This window comes from Oncorhynchus masou, chromosome 1 (genome assembly GCF_036934945.1).
Source record: "Oncorhynchus masou masou isolate Uvic2021 chromosome 1, UVic_Omas_1.1, whole genome shotgun sequence".
NCBI lineage: Eukaryota > Metazoa > Chordata > Actinopteri > Salmoniformes > Salmonidae > Oncorhynchus > Oncorhynchus masou.
The window spans coordinates 17,913,269-17,937,331 of NC_088212.1; the positions used below are offsets into that span (position 1 = coordinate 17,913,269).

Here is a 24,063-nt window from a genome sequence, read left to right on the forward strand (position 1 = left end):
TGATTTAAAAACGAGTTTAATGACTCCAATCTAATGTAAACGGTATGTATTCATCATTCATCAGGCTTATCTAAAGAATATAATACATCCCTTATTTCCATTTCATAGTGTAATTTATTTCCAAACTCCAACATAGTATATTAGATTTCAGAAAACATTTCTAGGTGAAACAAATCCCAACGTGGAACAGAGGTATTATTCTCCTCAAAATAAATAAAACTGCCATTATTTGACTATAAAATAAATAAACATGATTCCAAGCTTTAGCATATAAGTTATCACATATCGCACACCAGAGTATATAATTACATCATTAATGTCAACAGTCAAGAAACAAACCTTGCTTTCACACCAGTTAAGTACAGTATAAGGAACAGTACACAGTGATTTCAAAGCACAAAATACTTCTAGAATACACTGAAACTTCAGTTCGGTAATATGCATCTCTATCAGTAGACATACAAATACTGCCATTTGTCAGTTTGGGTTGGTAATCAGCAAAGAGCTGCAGCTCCCAGATTAACTTCAGTGAAAATAAGCTTTAAAACAGAAGTGAGATATGAAACTGTCAGTGTCTCTGGAAGATGGCAAAACTGCATGGACATATCAATAATTCCTTGAGGAAGTAAAATGGTCATGCTTGCATTGACAAAAGAAATCACAAACACGTTTTGTTAAAATGACAAAACCACAGGCACAAACACAGGGTAAGAAAGGAACGAGGTAGGACCCCATAAGTGCTGAGTTAACGTAATAGATAGTCAGACTCCCTATAGGACTGGCACAGGCATGACAGGGCGAGCATGCGTAGAGAAACACAGCGCCAACCGAAGAGTAGATTCCGCCACCACAAGTAGCCAGAAAGTGAGAGAAAAGGAAAAACAAAGTGTGAGAGACGGACAAAGAGTTGTGAGACAATCACCATAGTTACTGCATGTATGGCGGTGTAGCCAGAGAGAGCAGCTGTCACTCATATTGAAAGGCAATAGGAGAAAGCAAAATGAGAGATCCGTCATCTCCGCTCAGATTGTATGCTTACCAGTAGACCTGCACTGAGTGCTTGAGTTAGACTATAACACAATGCACTCATTTGTCAAAGTTTCCAACTAAAACTCAAAAGTAAAATTGGTGCCAAAACAAATTTGTGCAGATTTGTTGCAAGCCAACAATCGGTGTAATTTAATTATGATCGGTATATAACCTATATACCCCAAAATAGAAACATGGGTGTGTACAGTAATCGTGAGGCATTACTGTGTTGAATAAGAGCTGGAATTGAATTCCCCTGGAACATCAGCAACATTGTTCCAGTGCTAAGAAAGACTTGGACTGTTTTATCTAATTGACATGACTGTAAACATGTTTTTTTTGTGGCGCAGACACAGTGGCTTTTCCATGGGGATTAAGCAATTGAATTCCAGCCCAAGTGTAGTGGTGTTTTCCATGGGTATTTTCCTAAGTTGTAGTGTTTGTTGTGATGATAGCTTGAAGGCAGGTTTGGAATAGTCAATATATAACAAGGCCGTCTCAGACTCCCCCCTCCCCTTAAACAGGTACCGCCCCTGGGCTCAAGGTACAGTAGAATAGCAAGCAGCCACAACATGAACATACTCATCTGCAGTTAGAAAAACAACAAGCAAGCTTGCAGAAACAATCAATAGGAAAATGACTAGAAATGGTGGTTGCCCCGCAATGTGTGTTGTTTTTGCTCCATTCAACAGAACACCACAATGGATTCCTGTACTGGGTCGCAAACTGGACTGCCTTGCAACTTGTCCCTTTAGTCTGTCGTCTCTCTGACTACAGTTTTAAGAGGAGGGCGCAGACCTGTGCCCTGCCATCCCTGTGCGAGCCAAAGACTTTTAGGAATCTGCAATAAGAAAAAAAGCAAACAAAAAAAGCAAACAAACAAAAATGACACGACATGTTAGAGGTGATGCATCAAGACACGAGGAAAGTCATTCCATGACATTCCTTCACATTCTGAAAATGATTGTGGCAGATTACGTTTCCCTAGAGTTGAGTCTATGCTGCACGAGAGCAGTTTTCTGACCGTCAATGGCAAATCAACATACCGGAAACTTGAGGCTACATGTGTTAATCATTTTCCAAACAGAGGAATATCACCTGGTTGCAATACTATGTTTATTCATCGGATTTGACTTACTTTGACTTATCAATTGGCTCAAGCATGCAGAACAACTCCGTATCAAATAAAAAAAGCAAAGCAGGGATATATTATTCATTCTAAAAAAATATATATATATTAATCACATGCCAATGATAGAATGGTGTTGGGTGCGTTACCATGTGTCTCAGAATGAAATGAACGTTTGTCTGTCGAGAACACCACTGTAAACCTAGCACAACATTCAGTCATTTAGGCGCTTCAATGAAGCCCCTTTGTCAGATTTTGGAGGAGAGTCAACAACAGTTTGTAGAAGAGAATATGTTACTAGTCTGTACCATCCTAATCAAGATAACATGCAAGCCATGTTCTTTACCTTTACTGTGTAAACAGGCATGTCCTCTTTGAAACATGCCACATGCAACAACTGATTTCATTTGTGAAGCAGAGAGGCAATCTCTCAGTAATCTCCTGCCAATGATGGTTGCTCAAGTGCAGATTTGCGATGTACTGTTAATTCAATGCAGTGGAGGCTGGCAGAGCATAACGAGCCTCCCTTTAGGCATGCAATAATAGCTATTCCAAATAGGAATTGATATGTTTAGATGCAATGCTCTCTAATATGGGAAACCGTATTTTGTTGGTCAAATAAATCAATAAATTGACATTGGTTATTATTATTAGTGCTAGAAGCAAGGCGTAGCTGATATGCAGTGCAGGCTGGCAGGGCATAACGAGTCTCCCTTTAGGCATGCAATAATAACTATTCAAAATAGGAATTGATATGTTTAGATGCAATGCTCTCTAATATGAGAAACTGTATTTTGTTGGTCAAATAAATCAATAAATTGACATTAGTTATTATTATTAGTGCTAGAAGCAAGGTGTAGCTGATATCGACAGTGGGGTCGAGACAACTTAACTTGGTTCTGACAACTTATCACATCCACACGTCTTCATACACACAAACAAACACTTCTCCAAAATTAGTTTCAACGGGTGCAAAATGGTGGAACGTAAAAAGCCCAAGTATAAATGTAAATATAGTCCGTTGTTCTGAGAGTTCCGTCTCAAATGATTCTGTGATATTTCTGAAACACCAGAGTTCAGGGGGTTTGAAATGTCAGGATATTTTTTTTTGCTGGTCCACCCATTTCCCCTCTCTCAAACAATGACAATTATATGTATGTCATAGCACCTTTGGCATTTGTGTCGAAAAAGACCTTGATGTAAGATGTGGGTACGTATCCTTCTTCATCCTCGTTCCTGCGCACCCGCGTCCACCCGTCACCCTTATCCTCCTCGATGACATACAGCAGCTCCCCCTCGGTCATGGAAATGGTGCCTTCATTCTGACCTGAGAAGGGGAAACAGGAAAGAGAAAACAGCAAGTTACTGTTATTTTGCAGCTAACTGTGTTAAAATGTTAATCACATCCAAAATGCCTATGCTGCACCAACAGTAGATCGTTAATGTGAAAAACTCTCGCAGGGTGATGCAAAGCACCAAGTTCATTTGCAATCATTTAACAATAACCTATGTAATGATATAAAGTTTACATTTCTGAATATGCCCCGATGATTTAAATCCTCTTTGCAGACCTTTTTTTTAACATGACGGAAGAAGCCGCTTCCCTGTTATTTGACCCTGGTGAGACATCTGTTCTGAAAAATACATCAACACCCCAATCTAACAACAACAACACACATTTCCAGAAGGGGCCTTGGGCATACCTTCGAAAGGGTAGAGTGATTTGCAGGTTCCGATAGTGGGGAGTGGGTCCTCGTAATCAAAGTCGTCATCAAAGTCGGTGCTCCGAGATTTGAGGTGATGCTCTGTGCTATGATCCTCTGTGTAGCTTCCGTCCGGGCTAACAACATGAAGAGCAACATTAAAGACCAACAACATGGATACTATATGTGTCATTTTTCAAGTCACCGGCCTCCACTGGTGCAAACCCAAATATATCAGTCAAGGTTACACATAAAGCCCTGGTGAGATTTGTCAAATCCATAAACTCATACATTTAAAGCAGTATTAATATGTATACATTGAGTCAATTGACAGTCCTTGTCAGTTATATTTAGAGCATAATAGATCATGTGCAACAAGCCCACAAACAAGTTTTAGTCAAAACATATGGTAATCTCTTGTGACAGACATTGTTAGCTAGCTAGTGCGAGGTTTGGTTGTGTTTTTTCCCCGTCTGCCACTGTTTCTGAGATATAGTAAGGGGCACATAGGTTCTACCTCTCGCGGTTGACATGTGCACAGTTGTTGTTCACTGGTGTAGTAGTCTGGGAGTTGTACAATCCACTTGGTGGTCTGTGTTTGTCACTCTTCTCTGTTAACCTGGTCTCCACCTCTACCAGCCAGCCCTGCAGACAAACATCAAAAGGTTTAGACTCAACAATACTTGATTTGCACTTGATGATACACTTCAAGGTTTATTCATCGTCCAACAAAATGCTCACCTTCTCGACAATGCAACACCCACAATAAAAGATAAGAATACGGACATACATGAACTAGCGTGTGGAACACCACTCCCTTCTTCTTTATTTTGGATCGGCGTGGGAAAATGAAGGGAAAGTCAGGAGTGAAAGACTCAGGAACACAGGATTCAAGCCCAGATCTTAGTGTGTGGTCTGGAGTCGTCATACTCTGGCAAACATAAAATATCTAACATGCATCGACATGGATCCTTTGTAACATTTCAACTTACTTCATATTTCCTTGCATCCAGTTGTAACTTGTCAGTATTTTGGCAGATCTCCTCTAATCGTGGGTCCACACTGTTGGCGTCCCCCATGTGTGGGTTCTTTATGTACACTTCCTTCATTTTAGACAGAGCATCCCTACAACGCATTCATACATCCATATTGAAGAATTGTTCCCGTTTTTAGTTTGTTTAAAACTCCTTATCTAGATTCACAATTGGACTTTCACACATGTACTCTACCTCTGATCCATCTCTTTTTGTATTTCCTTGTTGATGTCATTGATTTTGGCCTGGAGCTTTTTCCTCCTCTGTTCAGGAGGCAGGTGACTACAATCTTCAGGGCCAGAACCCTATGAAAAAACAAACCACCAAATAAACACTCAGACATCCTCCTACTAAAAGAAGCCTAACGCCATGGAGCAGTGACTTTTATATATGTTTACTGTCTTTATCTACCTTGCTGTGAAGGTAGATAAAGGTTTTTGGCCCTTTTCTAATTTTCTCTACTTCTGCACATTTTCTATACTGAATGTTATCAGATCTTCAACCAAAACCTAATATTAGTTCAAGGGAACCTGAGTGAACAAAGAAGAACACAATAATTAACATACTTGAAAACCGATAAATGTCAGAGTTACAGCAGTTCTGCATGGAAGAGTGGCCACCATTTCTCCACAGTGACGTGAGAGACTGATCAACAACTACGGGAAGCATTTGGCTGCAGTCATTGCAGCTAAAGGTGGCACAACCAGTTAGAGTGTAAGGGGGCAATAATGTTTTGGCATTGCAATTTGGCATTGCATGACTTTAACTAAATAAATCAAATAAGTATACTTTTTGTTGTTGTTATTTTTAAACTCAGGAGCCCTTTATTTATTATTGGGTTTTGGTTGAAGATCTGATAACATTCAGTGTCAAGCATATGCAAAAATAGAGAAAATTCTGAAAGGGGGCAAATAGTTTTTCACTGCACTTTATCGTTGTCAGCAACAATGAGATCTGAGATGAGCATATTTAGTTGAAAGTACACCCTTTAGATTCATCTATAGTGATGTAGATTGCATTTGTAATGTGTGCATTACAAAATCACAATCATCAACCATCTGAAGAGTTATGAAAACAGTAGTGCTTACCAGCTTGAGAGAAAGCTTTCCAAGTGAGGGGAGACAATGGGACGAAAAAGACACAATGTCAACATACGCTTGAAACTTTGAGACGGAAGTATGACACTGTACAAGCAGCAATGAAGGGTTGTGGATATTAAGGTACATGGCATGTCAGTCTGAACAGTTAATTTGCCATTTGCAGCATTTTGTCCACCTACAGTATAAACAAATCTTAAACCACATGACACACACACACCAATCGTAAAGTGGAAATTTGGACACAGTGCCAGAATAAACACAACTTCCATACGATTGTCTGTAGGTGATAGGCCAGGTCAGATGCCATTTAAAGGGAACGAGCAACAGTAGGAGCCACTATCAGTAGCCCATAGGCACCACGTCAATGTCATAAGCACAGAGTCAATCTCCCTGTACACAATCAACTTACCCCACGCTTCAGACTCCTTAAGCATTGCATTTTATGTTTGGAGGTCATGAACTCGTTGAGGCGGTGGGAGAGGGGCTCACTGGGTTGCTGGGGAGACTGGGGGCCGTTGTGCACGGCAGCAGGTGATGGGGAGGTAGGGGGGGGAGGGGGTGGTTGGCGTGGGGAAGCTAACAAAGACATAAGCTATGGGTAAGGGTCATGGAGTGGTATGGAACAAAACAATATCAGAACAAAATCAGGAATAGTAACACCAAAAATAATGAAATGATGGAAGAACAACAAAGAATATGGTTACCAACACTTAATACGGCAGCGGTTCAGACACTGTGTCCAGTCCAAGTTAAACATTTAGATAAATAGTGTTTCCAACAAGCATTTATTTCATATTAGAAAAAAAATAATCCTTCTGCAGTCCAGTCGGACACCAGGCCCGCGTTGAGTCAGACACCAGGCCCGCGTTGAGTCAGACACCAGGCCCGCGTTGAGTCAGACACCAGGCCCGCGTTGAGTCAGACACCAGGCCCGCGTTGAGTCAGACACCAGGCCCGCGTTGAGTCAGACACCAGGCCCGCGTTGAGTCAGACACCAGGCCCGCGTTGAGTCAGACACCAGGCCCGCGTTGAGTCAGACACCAGGCCCGCGTTGAGTCAGACACCAGGCACGCGTTGAGTCAGACACCAGGGCCGCGTTGAGTCAGACACCAGGCCCGCGTTGAGTCAGACACCAGGCCCGCGTTGAGTCAGACACCAGGCCCGCGTTGAGTCAGACACCAGGGCCGCGTTGAGTCAGACACCAGGCCCGCGTTGAGTCAGACACCAGGCCCGTGTTGAGTCAGACACCAGGCCCGCGTTGAGTCAGACACCAGGCCCACGTTGAGTAAGACACCAGGGCCGCGTTGAGTCAGACACCAGGCCCGCGTTGAGTCAGACACCAGGGCCGCGTTGAGTCAGACACCAGGCCCGCGTTGAGTCAGACACCAGGGCCGCGTTGAGTCAGACACCAGGCCCCGTTGAGTCAGACACCAGGCCCGCGTTGAGTCAGACACCAGGCCCGCGTTGAGTCAGACACCAGGGCCGCGTTGAGTCAGACACCAGTGCCGCGTTGAGTCAGACACCAGGCCCGCGTTGAGTCAGACACCAGGGCCGCGTTGAGTCAGACACCAGGGCCGCGTTGAGTCAGACACCAGGGCCGCGTTCAATGATGAGAGTGGACAGGATTCCTTATTCTTCATGTCAGAGATGTGCGTGTGTTCGTCAACATGTATTTGTGCCTGAACCTTCCACAGCGTGGTGCCCTGCTGAACGCGGCCCTGGCTAGTACAGTAGGTTGAGGACATTCTTGTGGACTGATTGTGTTATCCTTACCTTGTTTCTCTTGATGAAAGGCCACAGTTTTCCCCTGCTGTTGCTGCGGCTGGGCTTGCTCTCCCCTTGTGAGTTTAGATAGCTGGACTCTGACACTGTCCGCCTCATAGACAGACTATAGTCCTCAACCTCTACGTCGCCGGGTGGCTCGAAGCCAGACTTGTAGGATTCCACCACATGCTTGGTGTCCTGTTGGGGATTGTGAGTTCATTAATGTATAACAGACAGAATATTATGAATATTTACCAAATGCATTTCAGCTTGAGGGCACCAAAATGAACCAAATTGCAGAAACTCATTTGCACTTTGAAGTACAAGTATTCCTCAAGGAAGCCGACTTCAAAACTACGGCATTTTAAACTCTTATCTGGCGCAGGGAGACACAATTACAGCAAAGCCATGCCTCTTCAAACAAACCACAGAAAGCATTTTAAAGTACAAGGGCTGATCTAGGATGAGTTTTATCTTCGCTATAATAAATTAATGGGGGTTGGGGGGCTGATCCTAGACCAACACTGATCTCAGATACATAGTAAAACTGAGTTCACGCTACTGTATTTATTTGTATTTTTTTTATCATAGGTAAACGTATATGTCAACAACTGCCCCAAAACTGGATTCCTTTGAGATATAGAATAAAACTGGTCACTATCGGTTACGACACCTGTGTTGACTTTAGCAACAATCACATTTCATTCATGTGAAAGTGGGACAGCCATTAAAGAAGCACCAAAGTCAGCGTTTTGATGGTGTAAATAATTGATCTTCTCCTCCTATATTTAGTGGGCTGCTAACCCTTTACCGCTTCAGCAAATAGAACCACGAACAACTGCAATAATATTCTCTCCGCTCTTTTATATAGAAATCCAGTCAAATGATGTCACTGAAATGTAGAACTGATTTTACTATGCACTTTCCTGGCAGTTTGTCACTATGTAAAATGACTGTACATAACAAGAACCATGTTATAAACATGCAGTAGCCCTACTAACCATTTTTGGCTCTATGGATTCTGCTGCCTTGGTCATACCATCTAAACATTTGCCAACAATAGGTAGCACTTTCCGATCGACCTCTGCGTAAGTCTTCATAGACTCTCCCACTCTCTCTATACGTTTTTCTTCCATCTCCTGTAGTTTCTGCAGTAAAGAAGACATTCTTAGATTAAAAATAGAATTGTGAGTTGCAAAACGCATACAAATCAGTTATATTGTGAACAGGGTGGATGTGAGTACTGGCAGTACTTTACTTGGACTGAAATAGGTGCCGGTACTCATTTTGGGTGCCTGTACTGTTGATGTATTGGTGCAGGAGCTCCATAATAGTTTTGAGCAAATCCTCTATGAGGTGCAGTTGCTCAAGCAGTAGAGATGTTGAGGAGCTCCAGTGAGCTCCCGCCCAAGTCAAGCACTGAGCACTGGTGAATGCAATGAGTTTCTCCCCGAAGCGCTTACAATCAACCTGTACTGTGAGTGAGGTGAACTACCTGAAAGATGTGAGGTATGAGGGTATGATAATGTGCATTCTGCTCTTTGTTGAACTTCTGCAGGAAGGTGAGGTATTCAGTCTTGCTGTCCTCTGCCACTTGGTGTTTCATCTGGGCCTGCTGTCTGGCCTGTATACCGAGAGGGAGTTCAGAGAGCGTTTAAAGATTTGCACGTACGCCAACAAGTGGGAGTACATTGTGTGTTAACACGCATAACACTGAACAAAGCAAAGTCAATATTTAAAAAATGATAAACAGAATGTGGATAATATTGAACTGAAATCTCCATACAGACATATAGTATGCTTGAGTTAAAGCACAAAAACAACACAAATCTCAAAACCACACATATAAGTACCACTGTCGTTATGGTCCACAGCATGTTGTAAAAAAAATAGCCAAGGGTGGCCTAAGACTGTATACAGTGTAGAGACTTTATTCACCCCCAAAATAAATGTTTTCATCAAATGATCACGAGAGAGTAGAACCAACCCACCCTTATCCTCTTATTACAGTTACATTTATGCACCTGACATTTCAGGATATTAACAGTGTCATTGAATATTTCATATGGCTCTGCCACTTTGAACAAGACAAGGAAACACGGCTAAGGGAAGCGCTTAGGCCATAGATACATTAGTGGCAGGAAACGAGAATTCAGTGGCTTTCCTTTCCTCTTGGAGGGAGAGAGGAGTGTTGATAGTGGATATAGTAAAGCATAGTAGAGTTATACAAATGATGACCTGAGGGTTAGTATGTGTTTCAAAGCTGAACTATGCGGTGTTACTTTGCTGGGCGTGGGCCTCCCCTATAGTGTCAAGAATGTGTATTTCACCATGCCAGGAAGTCAAGAACATTAGTTAATGTCATGTAATGCAGCTCCTCAATTCACATTTAATGTTTATGATGACGAGACGAAGGAAACATTGACCATAACAAACAACAACAACAAAAGAAAACAGGTTAATTTAGCATGCACATACTCCACAAAGATACAGTATGAACACAGACAAACTGTACACTGACAGGACAGGATCTGGATGTTGTTTCAGCAGACCGTTGAGGACTGTATCCATAGCATAACAGGACTCAGATTAGTCAAACAAAACATTTTGTATGCATGACATTATACCTTGCAATCTAAACAATTATGCATGTAATTTGTGTTTCGATATGAATATGTTTATAGATGAGTCTATTCACTGTAGTGTCATTCAATTACCATTTAGGAATAATGCACCCACTAACTAACCACAGCAGTTTCTTACTTTAAATACCCATTCCAATTCATAACTGTGTCCCTTCCAAGTCTTTGGAGATCTTATTTTGAAATTACGTTCCGAGTGAAACCAGCAATAGTACACTATATATACAAAAGTATGTGGACACCCTTCGGCTATTTCAGCCACAGCCATTGCTTACATGTGTATAAAATCGAGCACACAAACATGCAATCTCAAACATTGGCAGTAAAATGCCTATACCGAAGAGCTCAGTGACTTTCAACGTGGCAAGGTGATAGGATGCCACTTTCCAAAACGTCAGTCAGTCAAATGTGCTGCCTCGGCCAATTGGAAGAGCTGTTATTGTGAAGTGGAAACGTCTAGGAGCAACAACAGCTCAGCTGCGAAGTGACAAACCACACAAACTCACAGAACAGGACCGCCAAGTGCTGAAGCACATAGCGTGTAGAAATTGTCTGCCCTCAGTTGCAACACTCACTACTGAGTTCCAAACTGCCCCTGGAAGCAAGAACTGTTTGTCGGGCGATTCACGTAATGGGTTTCCACGGCCGAGCAGCCGCACACAAGCCTAGGATCACCAAGCACAATACCAAGCATCGGCTGGAGTGGTGTAAAGCTCGCCACCATTGGACTTTGGAGCAGTGCAAACGCGTTCTTTGGTGTGATGAATCACACTTCACCATCTGGCAGTCCGAAGGACAAATCTGGTTGTGGTGATGCCAGGAGAACACTACCTGCCTGAATGCATAGTGCCAGCAGCATACCACCCTGCATCCTGAAGCTAAGCAGGGTTGGTCCTGGTCAGTTCCTGGATGGGAGACCAGATGCTGCTGGAAGTGGTGTTGGAGGGCCAGTAGGAGGTACTCTTTCCTCTGGTCTAAAAAAATATCCCAATGCTCCAGGGCAGTGATTGGGGACACTGCCCTGTGTAGGGTGCCGTCTTTCGGATGGGACGTTAAATGGGTGTCGTGACTCTCTGAGGTCATTAAAGATCCCATGGCACTTATCGTAAGAGTAGGGTTGTTAACCCCGGTGTCCTGGCTAAATTCCCAATCTGGCCCTCAAACCATCACGGTCACCTAATAATCCCCAGTTTACAATTGGCTCATTAATCCCCCTCCTCTCCCCTGTAACTATTCCCCAGGTCGTTGCTGCAAATGAGAACGTGTTATCAGTCAACTTACCTGGTAAAATAACGGATAAATAAAAATAAAAACTGGAAAGTTTGGTGGAGAAGGAATAATGGCCTGAGGCTGTTTTCAATGGTTTGGGTTAGGCCCCTTAGTTCCAGTGAAGGGACATCTTAACGCTACAGCATACAATGACATTCTAGACAATTCTGTGCTTCTAACTTTGTGGCAACAGTTTGTGGAAAGCCCTTTCCTGTTTCAGCATGAGAATGCTCCTGTGCACAAAGGGAGGTCCATACAGAAATGGTTTGTTGAGATCGGTGTGGAAGAACTTGACTGGCCTGCACAGAGCCCTGACCTCAACCCCATCAAACACTTTTGGGATGAATTGGAACGCCGACTGCGAGCCAGGACTAATTGACCAACATAAGTGCCCGACTTCATTATTGCTCGTGGCTGAATGGAACCTGGTCACCACAGCAATGTTTCAACATCTAGAGGAAAGTTTTCCAAGAAGAGTGGAGGCTGTTATAGCAGCAAAGGGGGGACCAACTCCATATTAATTAGAGGTCGACCGATTATGATTTTTCAACGCGATACCGATACCGATTATTGGAGGACCCAAAAAATCCGATGCCGATTAATCGGCCGATTTTTTTCCCTTTATTTGTAATAATGACAATTACAACAATACTGAATGAACACTTATTTTAACTTAATATAATACAGCAATAAAATCAATTTAGCCTCAAGTAAATAATGAAACATGTTCAATTTGGTTTAAATAATGCAAAAACAAAGTGTTGGAGAAGAAAGTAAAAGTGCAATATGTGCTATGTAAGAAAGCTAACGTTTCAGTTCCTTGCTCAGAACATGAGAACATATGAAATCTGGTGGTTCCTTTTAACATGAGTCTTCAATATTCCCAGATAAGACGTTTTATATTGTAGTTATTATAGGAATTATAGGACTATTTCCCTCTGTACTATTTGTATTTCATTAACCTTTGACTATTAGATGTTCTTATAGGCACTTTAGTATTGCCAGTGTAACAGTATAGCTTCCGTCCCTCTCCTCGCTCCTCCCTGGGCTCGAACCAGCAACACAACAACAACAGCAACCATCGAAGCATTGTTACCCATGCAGAGCAAGGGGAACAACTAAAAGAAGCGAGCGACGTTTGAAGCGAGAGCGAGTGACGTTTGAAACGCTATTAGCGTGCGCTAACTAGCTAGCCATTTCACCTCGGTTACACCAGCCTCATCTCGGGAGTTGATAGGCTTGAAGTCAGAAACTGCGCAATGCTTGACGCACAACAAAGAGCTGTTGGCAAAACACACAAAAGTGCTGTTTGAATGAATGTTTACGCGCCTGCTTCTGCCTACCACCGCTCAGTCAGATACTTAGATACTTGTATGCTTGTATGCTCAGTCAGATTATATGCAACGCAGGACACGCTAGACAATATCTAGTAATATCATCAACCATGTGTAGTTAACTAGTGATTATGATTGATTGTTTTTAATAAGATATGTTTAATGTTAGCTAGCAACTTACCTTGGCTTACTGCATTCGCGTAACAGGCAGTCTCCTTGTGGAGTGCAACGAGAGAGAGGCAGGTCGTTATTGCATTGGACTCGTTAACTGTAAGGTTGCAAGATGGGATCCCCCGAGCTGACAAGGTGAAAATCTGTCGTTCTGCCCCTGAACGAGGCAGTTAACCCACCGTTCCTAGGCCTTCATTAAAAATAAGAATGTGTTCTTAACTGACTTGCCTAGTTAAATAAAGGTATAAAAAAATATACATATAAAAATTAAAAAACATTGGCGCCCAAAAATACCGATTTCCGATTGTTATGAAAAGTTTAAATCGACCCTAATTAATCGGCCATTCCGATTAATCGGTCGACCTCTAATATTAATGCCCATGATTTTGGATTGAGATGCTCAACAAGCAGGGGTCCCCACATACTTTTGGCCATGTAGTGTATGTCTACGGGTGTACATTGAACATAGAGACAGATCCTTAGAGACATACAGACGCCTGGTAAACCTACCTTGAGATAGCACCGCTATAAGACGTGATGGAAAACAAAAACAGAGTTAGTTTCAGAGCACTACAGACAGGTTTTAGATGTCCTAATTATGTGAAAGTTGTATTAATTTATTAGTAATGTACTGAATGAACTACTAATGAACATCTAGACTGCAAAAAGGCTTGAACTACAGTAGCAGTCAACATTTTGGCCACACCTACTCATTCAAGGGTTTTTCTTTATATTTACTATTTTCTACATTGTAGAATAATAGTGAAGACATCAAAACAATGAAATAACACATCTGGAATCATGTAGTAACCAAAAAAGTGTTAAACAAATCAAACTATATTTTCTATTTGAGATTCTTCAAATTAGCCACCCTTTGCCTTGATGACAGCTTTGCACACTCTTTGCATTCTCTCAAACAGCTTCATGAGGAATGCTTTTCCAAAAGTCTTGAATGAGTTCCTACACATTGAGATGGTTTGGGATGAGTTGGACTGTATATTATGCTGATCACTGTTGACTGCTTTTCCTTTACCCTGAGGTCCAACTCATCCCAAACCATCTCAATTGGGTTGAGTTCGGGTGATTGTGGAGGCCAGTTCATCTGATGCAGCACTCCATCACTCTCCTTGGTCAAATAGCCCTTACACAGCCTGGAGGTGTATTTTGGGTCATTGTCCTGTTGAAAAACAAATGACAGTCCCACTAAGCGCAAACCAGATGGGATGGCGTATCGCTGCAGAGTGCTGTGGTAGCCATGCTGGTTAAGTGTGCCTTGAATTCTAAATAAATCACTGACAGTGTCACCAGCAAAGCACCCCCACACCATCACACTTCCTCCTCCATGCGTCACGGTGGGAACCACACATGCGATGATCATTCGTTCACCTACTCTGCGTCTCACAAAGACACGGCGGCTGGAACCGAAAATCTCAAATTTGGACTCAGTAGACCAAAGGACAGATTTCCACTGATCTAATATCCATTGCTCGTATTTCTTGGGATAAGCATGTCTCTTCTTATTATTGGTGTCCTTTAGTAGTGGTTTCTTTGCAGCAATTCCACTATGAAGGATTGATTCACGCAGTCTCCACCGAACAGCTGATGTTGAGATATGTCTGTTACTTAAACTCTGTGAAGCATATATTTGGGCTGCAATCTGAGGTGCAGTTAACTCTAATGAACTTATCCTTTGCAGCAGAGGTAAGTCTGGGTCTTCCTTTCCTGTGGTGTTCCACATGAGAGCCAGTTTCATCATAGCGCTTGATGGTTTTTGCGACTGCACTTGAAGGAACATTCAAAGTTCTTGACAATTTCTGGATTGACTGACCTTCATGTCTTAAAGTAATGATGGACTGTCATTTGTCTTTGCTTATTTGAGCTGTTCTTGCCATAATATGGACTTGATCTTTTACCAAATAGGGCTTCTGTATACCACCCTACCTTGTCACAAAATAACTGATTGGCTGAAAGGCATTAAGAAGGAAAGAAATTCTACAACTTTTTACAAGCCACACCTATTAATTGAAATGCATTCCAGGTGACCACCTCATGAAACTGGTTGAGAGAATGCCAGGAGTGTGCAAAGCTGTCAAAGACAAAGGGTGGCTACTCTGAATAATCTAAAGTATATTTTGATTTGTTTAATATTTTTTTGGTTACTACATGATTCCATATGTGTTATTTCATAGTTTTGATGTCTTCACTATTATTCTACAATGTAGAAAATAGTACAAATAAAGAAAAAACCTTGAATTAGTAGGTGTGTCCAAACTTTTGACTGGTACCTAATGTGGAATATAGGTTTTTATACTTTGAATATGGCATTGCTTGTAGGGTTTTCAACTAATTTCATAGGGAAGGTGACTTTGTACAACAGTAAATGACACGAAAATGTATATTAACGTTTAATGATAACTTATTCTGTTTGGTTAGTCCATGTTAGCTTTCTGAGATGATTGACTTGTACATTTAGGTGGTACATTTCACTGTGTGGTGTCAATAGCGCCTGAGGAGGTTTGCAAACTGTTTGCATCTTTGTACAGTTGTAGGCAACAATGTCATGGCAAAATCAACTGAAATCAACTCTTTGACTTGGTTTAAAGTTACAGGTGATTTGGCTAAATGTTTTTAACACTGCACATTTGCCCCCATCCCTACCATTGACTTTTGGTTAGTGGTGGTTTATGTTAACTGGAATTAGCAGTGGCTGTTTAAACTCAATTCTGTTGCCACTACTGTACATTGAGCTAGCTTTGTTTCTACGTTGGCAGATCAGATACCTGATAGACATGGTAAACTGTTTTTTTGCAATCAATAGTGAATTAGCACCGTTATCTAATCAGTACTGAAATAATAGTGATGTTTTTTTGGAATAGGCATTGCACTGGTACAGTAACACGGCTTGGATAGCATCTGAGGAATAGAGTATAGAGCGAACAATGAAAAAAGCCCATTGCTGGAGCGCCATGAAGCACTACACCATTGTCTACCAGCAGTGATTCATATTTGGCTCCTACCCTACTTCCAAGAGGGCCACAGCATTCTCTTGTCAGTGCAGCTGTTGCCACGCAAACCATGTTCACAGCTTTATGAGTAGGAGTGGAGTGGCGACTAAGAGTAGCTGCACATTCTCACACACATTCTCACACACACACACACACACACACACGTGATGAGCTCAAGTCAATTGTGTGTAGGAGTGAACATTTCTACGTCAGTCTATAACTTACCTTTTCGACGTCTGCTTTAGTCACGTTGATGTCAGCATCTATCTTGTCGAAGTACTGCTGGGCTCTATCCGCCTCCTTACAGTCTCTCTCAAATCTCCGTTTACTCTGAAAAGAAACAATTCGCATGTCAAGTTGGAATGGTTCAGTCATGTATCTCTTCAATTACTCCTACCGCAGGAGGACACTTACGGATTCTAGTTGTTTCCAAGAATTCTCAATGTGTTGCTGAGCTCTGCGGCCATCATGGAAATGCTACAAAAATAATTGTATATGTTAATCTGTTAAAAGGCGCATAAACAGCAGTAGAATCATTTGTGGTTTGAACCCTGAACAGTTTAGTATCTAGAACTAGACAGTCAAGAGACATCTAAATCTCTTATGAAATATCTTATGACACTCCTTATGGTGAATGGAAGAGCTACGCACTGTAGACTACAAGCACATAACATCCCCACCAAAAAGACACATCTACTCCTTAGTCATTCCATGGAATCAAAACTACTGAGCCAAAACTAAACTGCCTAAAGAGATTTGCTGATGTGTTTATTCTTGACTAATGTAATGCTCCTCACAGCATATACAACCACCTCCAAGGGCCCTTACGGAATCTCACCGAAGGCTCAAAACCTCTGCTTTTGTTGCGAGTTGAATTTAAATGACAGGAGACGTAAACCATTGGTGTGGCTTTTAAAGCTAATGTTCAATGCCTGGAATCAGGACCTCATTTAACTACGCCATGTTCTAGTTGGGAATTTTATAAATGAAAAAAACACATGTCGAAGTGAGCTATCGATCAAATCTACCTTTACTACAGGTTAGAAAATCAAAATAATGCAACAGGAATGGCAGGCCTGAAATAAGCTGGTTTCAAAAAACTAAAAAGGACTAACTCTCGCTCTGAGCTGAGCCATGGTCAAAGACATGCGGTCAGACAAGAGGCCAAAACCAAAGCTTTACAAAAGTGTGTGTGCTATACATTGCTTTCATCATACACACCCCTCCCCCCATGTCATATCAGTTCCAGCCACCCAGCTCCAGACAAAGGCCTGGTCCACTTATCAGCAGTGGAGGCTACTATGTATGGGTGGGGACACTAGGGTCAACCTGCTCCCAATCCCTTGACCTGGATACTTGACCCAGTTCTACCCCCGGGATTTACTGGATGGGCTGGTGTAAAATGATGATCAACACCATGACAGATTATCAGCTTGATCCCTGGCTGTGTCGGACACACCAATGACATAATAGCATTTTTGTATCAGCTCCAGCAATTAATTTTGCACATTTGTTGATCTGATTGTTACGTTTTCCAAAGCACCATGCAGTGGTTGACCCAGGATTGGCTGGTTTGGTTCAGATCATGTGACATCCATAATCTCTGGATAGCCTCACTACAAAATGGTTGAGCTGCCAATGATCACGATCTGGGAGAGTTCAAGTCATGTCTGAAGGAAAAGTGATGTTTTACCGATTTCCTCTCTGCTTTTAACTCCTGGATGTATCGTGTCAGCTCGCAGATGATGTGAGTGGTGAGATCCTCAGCCATGACCTCGTGTTGTCCCGCATAGTCGTTCAGCTCGTTCAGGGTCATCAGGAAGGCCCGACAGGACGTGTACCTGGTAACAAGACGAGATGTGATCACGAAATGTGTTTAAAAACTTTTTTCACATTTAAATCACGACAGCTTTATTATTATACATCCTGAGAAATATTAATGTCATACTTTTACAGAAGATTATCAGCACATTCCACTATCAGAGAGGAATATATTTGGTCATATAATATGATGAGAAAACATTTATAATTACTGTATATTATGGACTATATAATATTCAAAATTATTTTGACAGGGTTTTTGTGATTAAGGAGGGGAAATAAGACACGGATAACACCCTCATTTGGAAAAGGTTATATGGACACCCCTGATGCTTAAACCGATATTTCACTTCAGAATTGGTTAAAATTAGGTCACGGTTAGGGTAAGGATTAGGGTCAGGGTTAAGGGTGGCTAGTCGGTTTAAGCATCATGAGAGTCCGTATAGCCCTTCCGCCCTCATCTGGCACTACTTTCTTCAAAGGCTTCCTCCCTTGCCTTAAGAAATCACTCTAATTTTCTCTCAGTCTTGGAATTGTCCAACTGTTTAGCACATACAACAAAGGATAACTTATTGATGAAAAAAATGTATCCATCTGGAAATAACCTTGGCTTTAGCTACACAGTAACCTACAGGGCAGATATGGAGTGTTTCACAGCAAGCCATGAAAGTCTAGCCATGTTAATCTGAAATAGCTATTTTTACCCACTACCAGCCGGTAACGAGTGGAGATGGGAAATCAGCTAATTAATTACATGACTTCATGAATTCATCACAAAAAGAATAGTCACATTAATGTGCACGGTCAACCTGATATAGTGGACATTAATCCTTGATGCATTTACATTTCACTCACTTGTATTCATCTTCCTCTCTTGAGTTTTTCTTGGGCTGATATTTTTTCGATAGATTTCTGTTACGGAATGGAAACAAAATTCAGTACAAGTGTAGAAAACATTCAATACACTGTAAATGGGGTCACTGTGGAGAGATACAGAGGGACACATGTAAACAAAAATATAGTATATTTGTGTACTCATGGGGAAGGGACGCCCAGTGACAGGATGTCAAAATCTGCTGATGAATGGATGGGCCTTTAGCGGAGTGACAGCCACCTGCCTAAGCCTCAGGAGAAGGTCACTCACAGTGCTAAATCCTGCTTTATGGTGACCCCTAACAGAGAGGGGTAATCCAGAGGCCTACTAATATATTTAATGGGCAACTAGAATTTTGATCCTGACAAGTGACAGGTTATCCTCTGTGTACCTCTGCATCTGGGTCTCATATGTACTGATCTCTATGAACAACAGCGTGATTGGGCAAGAAAGAGCAGCATGAGAGGGGAAGTCATCCCTTAGCTTCAATGTGAAACTCAGGATTATTAATCCGACTGGGGATAGAGCCTTCCTGTGAAAGCACAACTGTGTGTGCAAGATTAATCTTGAAATATCATCATACTATCTGTACTAGGGGTCGACCGATTATGATGTTTCAACGCCGATACCGATACCGATTATTGGAGGACCAAAAAAGCCGATAGCGATTTAATCAAACAATTGTTGTTTTTTTTGTAATAATGACAATTACAACAATACTGAATGAACACTTATTTTAACTTGATATAATACATCAATAAAATCAATTTAGCCTCAAGTAAATAATGGAAAAACAAAGTGTTGGAGAAGAAAGTAAAAGTGCAATATGTGCTATGTAAGAAAGCTAACGTTTCAGTTCCTTACTCAGAACATGAGAACATATGAAAGCTGGTGGTTCCTTTTAACATGAGTCTTCAATATTCCCAGGTAAGAAGTTTTAGGTTGTAGTTATTATAGGAATTATAGGACTATTTCCCTCTATACCAACGCAGGACACGCTAGATAATATCTAGTAATATCATCGACCATGTGTAGTTAACTAGTGATTATGATTGATTGTTTTTTACAAGATAAGTTTAATGCTAGCTAGCAACTTACCTTGGCTTACTGCATTCGCGTAACAGGCAGTCTCCTTGTGGAGTGCAACTAGAGAGAGGCAGGTCGTTATTGAGTTAACTGTAAGGTTGCAAGATTAGTCCCCCGAGCTGACAAGGTGAAAATCTGTCGTTCTACCCCTGAACGAGGCAGTTAACCCACCGTTCCTAGGCAATCATTGAAAATAAGAATGTGTTCTTAACTGACTTGCCTAGTTAAATAAAGGTATAAAAAATATATATATATATTTTTTTTAAATCGGCAAATCGGCGCCCAAAAATACCGATTTCCGATTGTTATGAAAATTTGAAATCGGCCCTAATTAATAGGCCATTCTGATTAATCAGTCGACCTCTAATCTGTACAATGACACTTATGGTTCAAAAGAAAAATGTAAGATATTTCACATCATGTAATATAATATGCATCTTCCGAGTGGACTATCGGAAGCAGATACAGAGGCTACCATGAAGTGACACAGGGGCAAGAATTCCAGAATACATTTCTCCCCATGAATCACTGGTAGCCTCCACTCACTGTGCTCTGCTCCAGACCATCTATTCTTATGTGTTGCTAAGCAGATTGCCAGACGTGCCAGCCACCTTTTTGTCTGCTTGCAGCCACATGACAAATCTGGATCCTGACACAACAGCACATGATGGAAATTCCATACGCCCAGATTCACGTTAACCCTTTGGAAATAAAATGACTCATAAGACCCTAGTCTGTCTTCTCAGGCCAGTTCAAACCCCTGCTTTTCTTTTGGGACTTTTTGCCTAATTTATAAAGGCTTAATTCCTCCATTCAGTGTCCAATCCGTGCTGTCCATATTCTGATGTGTTTAGTCTATGGTTTCCAAAATCAATATACTACCAACTGTACAATCAACATTTGTAAAAGAATTCAAATCTATTATGGTTGTTGTTGAAAAGTCACAATTTAACAAGACACCTCATATGCAATCTAAAATGGTGTCATTAGTGATACTGGCTAGAGAACAAAACACACCCATAGGACAATCCAGTTCAGAGCTGATTGCAGCACTATTGCTGAGGCACAGAAAACACCTTATAATGTTCTCCAGATACAAGGTTAATGTTGGTTGATGCATGCAGGAATTTGCTGGTGTGTATTCCTTGGTGAGTGAACGGCAGACAGCGATGCAACTCATCCACTGTCCCCGGGGACGACTCTGTCAGAGACTATCACTGTCTGGCAAGTACTCCCATATTATAAAGTGGGAAGCTCCCAAGACCATTGCAGGATAACAAATGTGGGTCATTGCTATGGATAACCTAGTAACCATGGTATTGTGTTACCTATGCTACCTACACTTCTGGTTGCATCGAGTTAAAGACTAGTATCTGTTTCTAATCCATCTCACTTTGTTGTTACATAAACTACCACCATTATGTGTTCTAAATTCACCTCTGAATTTAGAACATCACTTTGAAGTGGGCTGATATGTATACCTTTATTTGTGCCCTTTATTGAAAAGGCATTCTCTTTCAACTACAACATTGTAATGAGCAGTGATGGACTAGCGCAACGTAACATTACTGTACCACTGGGCCCTGTTGGCCTGGTGTATGCATGTCAGAAAAGTTTATCAAAAAATGGTGTCACCTTTGTGAGCATTACCTTGTGACATTGCACTTGATTGTAACATGACATAGATGACATTGGTGATACAGGCTCTGTAGTGTTTTATCAAAGTTACTCAAATCAACGAAACATACCAAAACATGTTTTAGTAGTCCTGTACTCAAGCGGTCACGCCTCCGCCATGAGAGACAGATAGTATCAAAATGGGGAGTGATGAGGATAATGTTTTCCCAGCCCTTACCTGATTTGCTTTGCATAGCTGATTTCAATTTCAGATCTCTCTTTGACAAATTTTGTATACTTCTCCACAAACTCAATGCCCCAGTGGGTGTGTTTTTCCAAGTTGTCAAACTGGTCCTGTAAGAAAAGTAAGAGAAATTAAAATGAGAATAAATTATAAAACAAAGCAATAAGTTAATTCTAAAACTCACAAAAAATAGCTAGCCCTGGCAAGACTGGCTCTGAAGCGGCATGTAGCCTAGTAGTTAAGAGCGTTGGTCCAGTATTCGAAAGGCTGCCGGTTCGAATCCCCTAGGTGACATTACTGCCGATGTGAGCATGGCACTTAACTATAATTGCTCATGTAAATCGCTCCAGAGTGTCTGGTAAATTATCTCAGTGGCTTTTCTTCCTAAAGAACATTATTTTATTTTGCAGGCTTGAGACAATGTTTATGAAAAATGATTAGCAATGAGCTATTATGGTTAATTTAGAGAGGGATAGTGTACAGCAGTCTTTGTTGCAACACTAGGTCTGTAATTCTGCTGCTACTTTACTTTCTGCTGTTGTACAGCTACAACTGTATGTAGGCCTACAACATAAGATACAGGAGGCAAATTGTGAACATAATAGGACTATTTTCGTTCAGTCAGTGCGGTGGGATATGTATTATATGTTATGCACTCAAATGAACAATGTGGTGGCGGGTTACTTTTGCATCTATGCAATGCATTCAATAGCCTATTTGTGCACACGCTATTTGTGCACACGCGTAGGCTGCCACATCTAAACAACTCAGTAAAATAAAAGAGCAATCCTATTGAACTATAGGCTAGATTTCATTTTTCAAAAGAAAACAATCGTTGCAAATATCGAATTCGTTATGTTGGACTTCACCCTCTACGAGATTTGCCTTTTGTGAGCACAAAAACGTCGTGTTCGCTGTTCTAGAGTGCCAATAGCCATTTGATTGATTATTCTTATTATTATTATCATACTTATTATAATAAGGTGAAATGAGACAGACAACTGGGAAGAAACACATTCCCAAATGCGTTGCCTACAATAATGCGCTAGCTACAAGGTTACAAATGAAACATGTTGCCAGAGTCGCTACTATGTAGCTGTAGCTACTGTATCTGCAGAGTATAGACCAGTGGTATGAACCCTATTTGCAATGGCTTCTTAGTGATTATAATAGGTTAATAGGGAATTATAGTGTAAGCAACTCTAGCTTTACACGTGGACAACATGGGGGATAGATATTGAGGTTCATAAGAAATAAGTATATCCATCACCGTGACTAAAACCCGATTCTGTAGCCAACAGCGCAACAGTCGACCAGTATAGAATCCGCCAGTTACTAGCCTATACCTCCGATAATGAAGCCTGCATGCACGCGCAGAGAAGCAGCGTGAGCGTTATGCTCCCTCGTTACTTTGTTGTAAAGACATGCACAAATACTTAGTACCTCAACTGATCATAAGGTTGACCATCAGATAAAAGCAAGAACGAGCTTCACTAACGGAAATATTTACGCAGTTCTACGTACCCACAGCTCCGTCCCCCATCTGCAACTCATGGTCTCAGAGCAATTTCTACCAAATTATCCACGATTTCTAAGCATGCGCCCAATGGTATTGTTCAGAACTATATCTGAGTACAAAGGTTTGTGAAGCTTTTCACCGACACATCCAGTCATTAAAAATGGTGATTTGCCGTCAGATATCGGGTTGATTTTTGCTCCTACATGTGGGGCACCCATCCGTGTAGCCCGATAACAGCACGCGGCCGCGCGCTTCACTGGGGAATCTCTCCTAGCTGCTGCTCACCGGTAGTATAGAGCGGTGGTTGTGATGTATAATGAATGGATAGACGTTGTGATACTCAAAACGGTGAATATTTGTTATTTAAACTGTGAATATTATTTCAACGTGAAACTATTCAACCCATAGCCTACCACAGTGCATTCGGGAAATGACCCCTTCCCTTTTCCACATTTTATTATGTTACATCCTTATTCTTAAAATGATTAAATTACATTTTTACTCAATCTACACACAATACCCCATAATGACAGACCGAAAACAGGTTTTTAGAATGTTTAGCAAATTAATAAAAAACACATACATACGTTTTTAGATCCTTTGCTATGAGACTCGAAATTGAGCTCAGGTGCATCCTATTTCCATTGATCATCATTGAGATGTTTCTACAACTTCATTGGAGTCCACCTGTGGTAAATTCAATTGATTGGACATGATTTGGA

At 41.4% G+C, this 24,063-nt stretch overlaps 1 protein-coding gene across 3 annotated transcripts; it reads right to left on the minus strand.

Moving 5' to 3' along the window:
* Window positions 1-97: 97 nt before the first annotated feature.
* On the minus strand, window positions 98-23,565 carry LOC135522531 (formin-binding protein 1-like). 3 transcript variants are annotated; one of them, XM_064948920.1, is made up of 17 exons: window positions 23,347-23,565; window positions 21,817-21,932; window positions 18,857-18,913; window positions 17,874-18,021; window positions 16,595-16,657; window positions 16,406-16,510; window positions 13,686-13,700; window positions 9,255-9,383; window positions 8,761-8,907; window positions 7,769-7,957; window positions 6,405-6,587; window positions 5,984-5,998; window positions 5,091-5,200; window positions 4,854-4,986; window positions 4,379-4,506; window positions 3,862-3,998; window positions 98-3,485 (listed from the first exon to the last, which is right to left on the minus strand). In XM_064948920.1, exons 1-17 carry the CDS (start codon window positions 23,374-23,376, stop codon window positions 3,307-3,309), a joined length of 1,884 nt encoding a protein of 627 aa, XP_064804992.1. In that variant the 5' UTR covers window positions 23,377-23,565; the 3' UTR covers window positions 98-3,306. The 3 variants fall into 3 exon arrangements, with proteins under 3 accessions (XP_064804992.1, XP_064805081.1, XP_064805162.1); XM_064949009.1 differs by lacking the exons at window positions 5,984-5,998; window positions 6,405-6,587; XM_064949090.1 differs by lacking the exons at window positions 5,984-5,998; window positions 6,405-6,587; window positions 13,686-13,700.
* Between the last annotated feature and the right edge of the window lie 498 nt (window positions 23,566-24,063).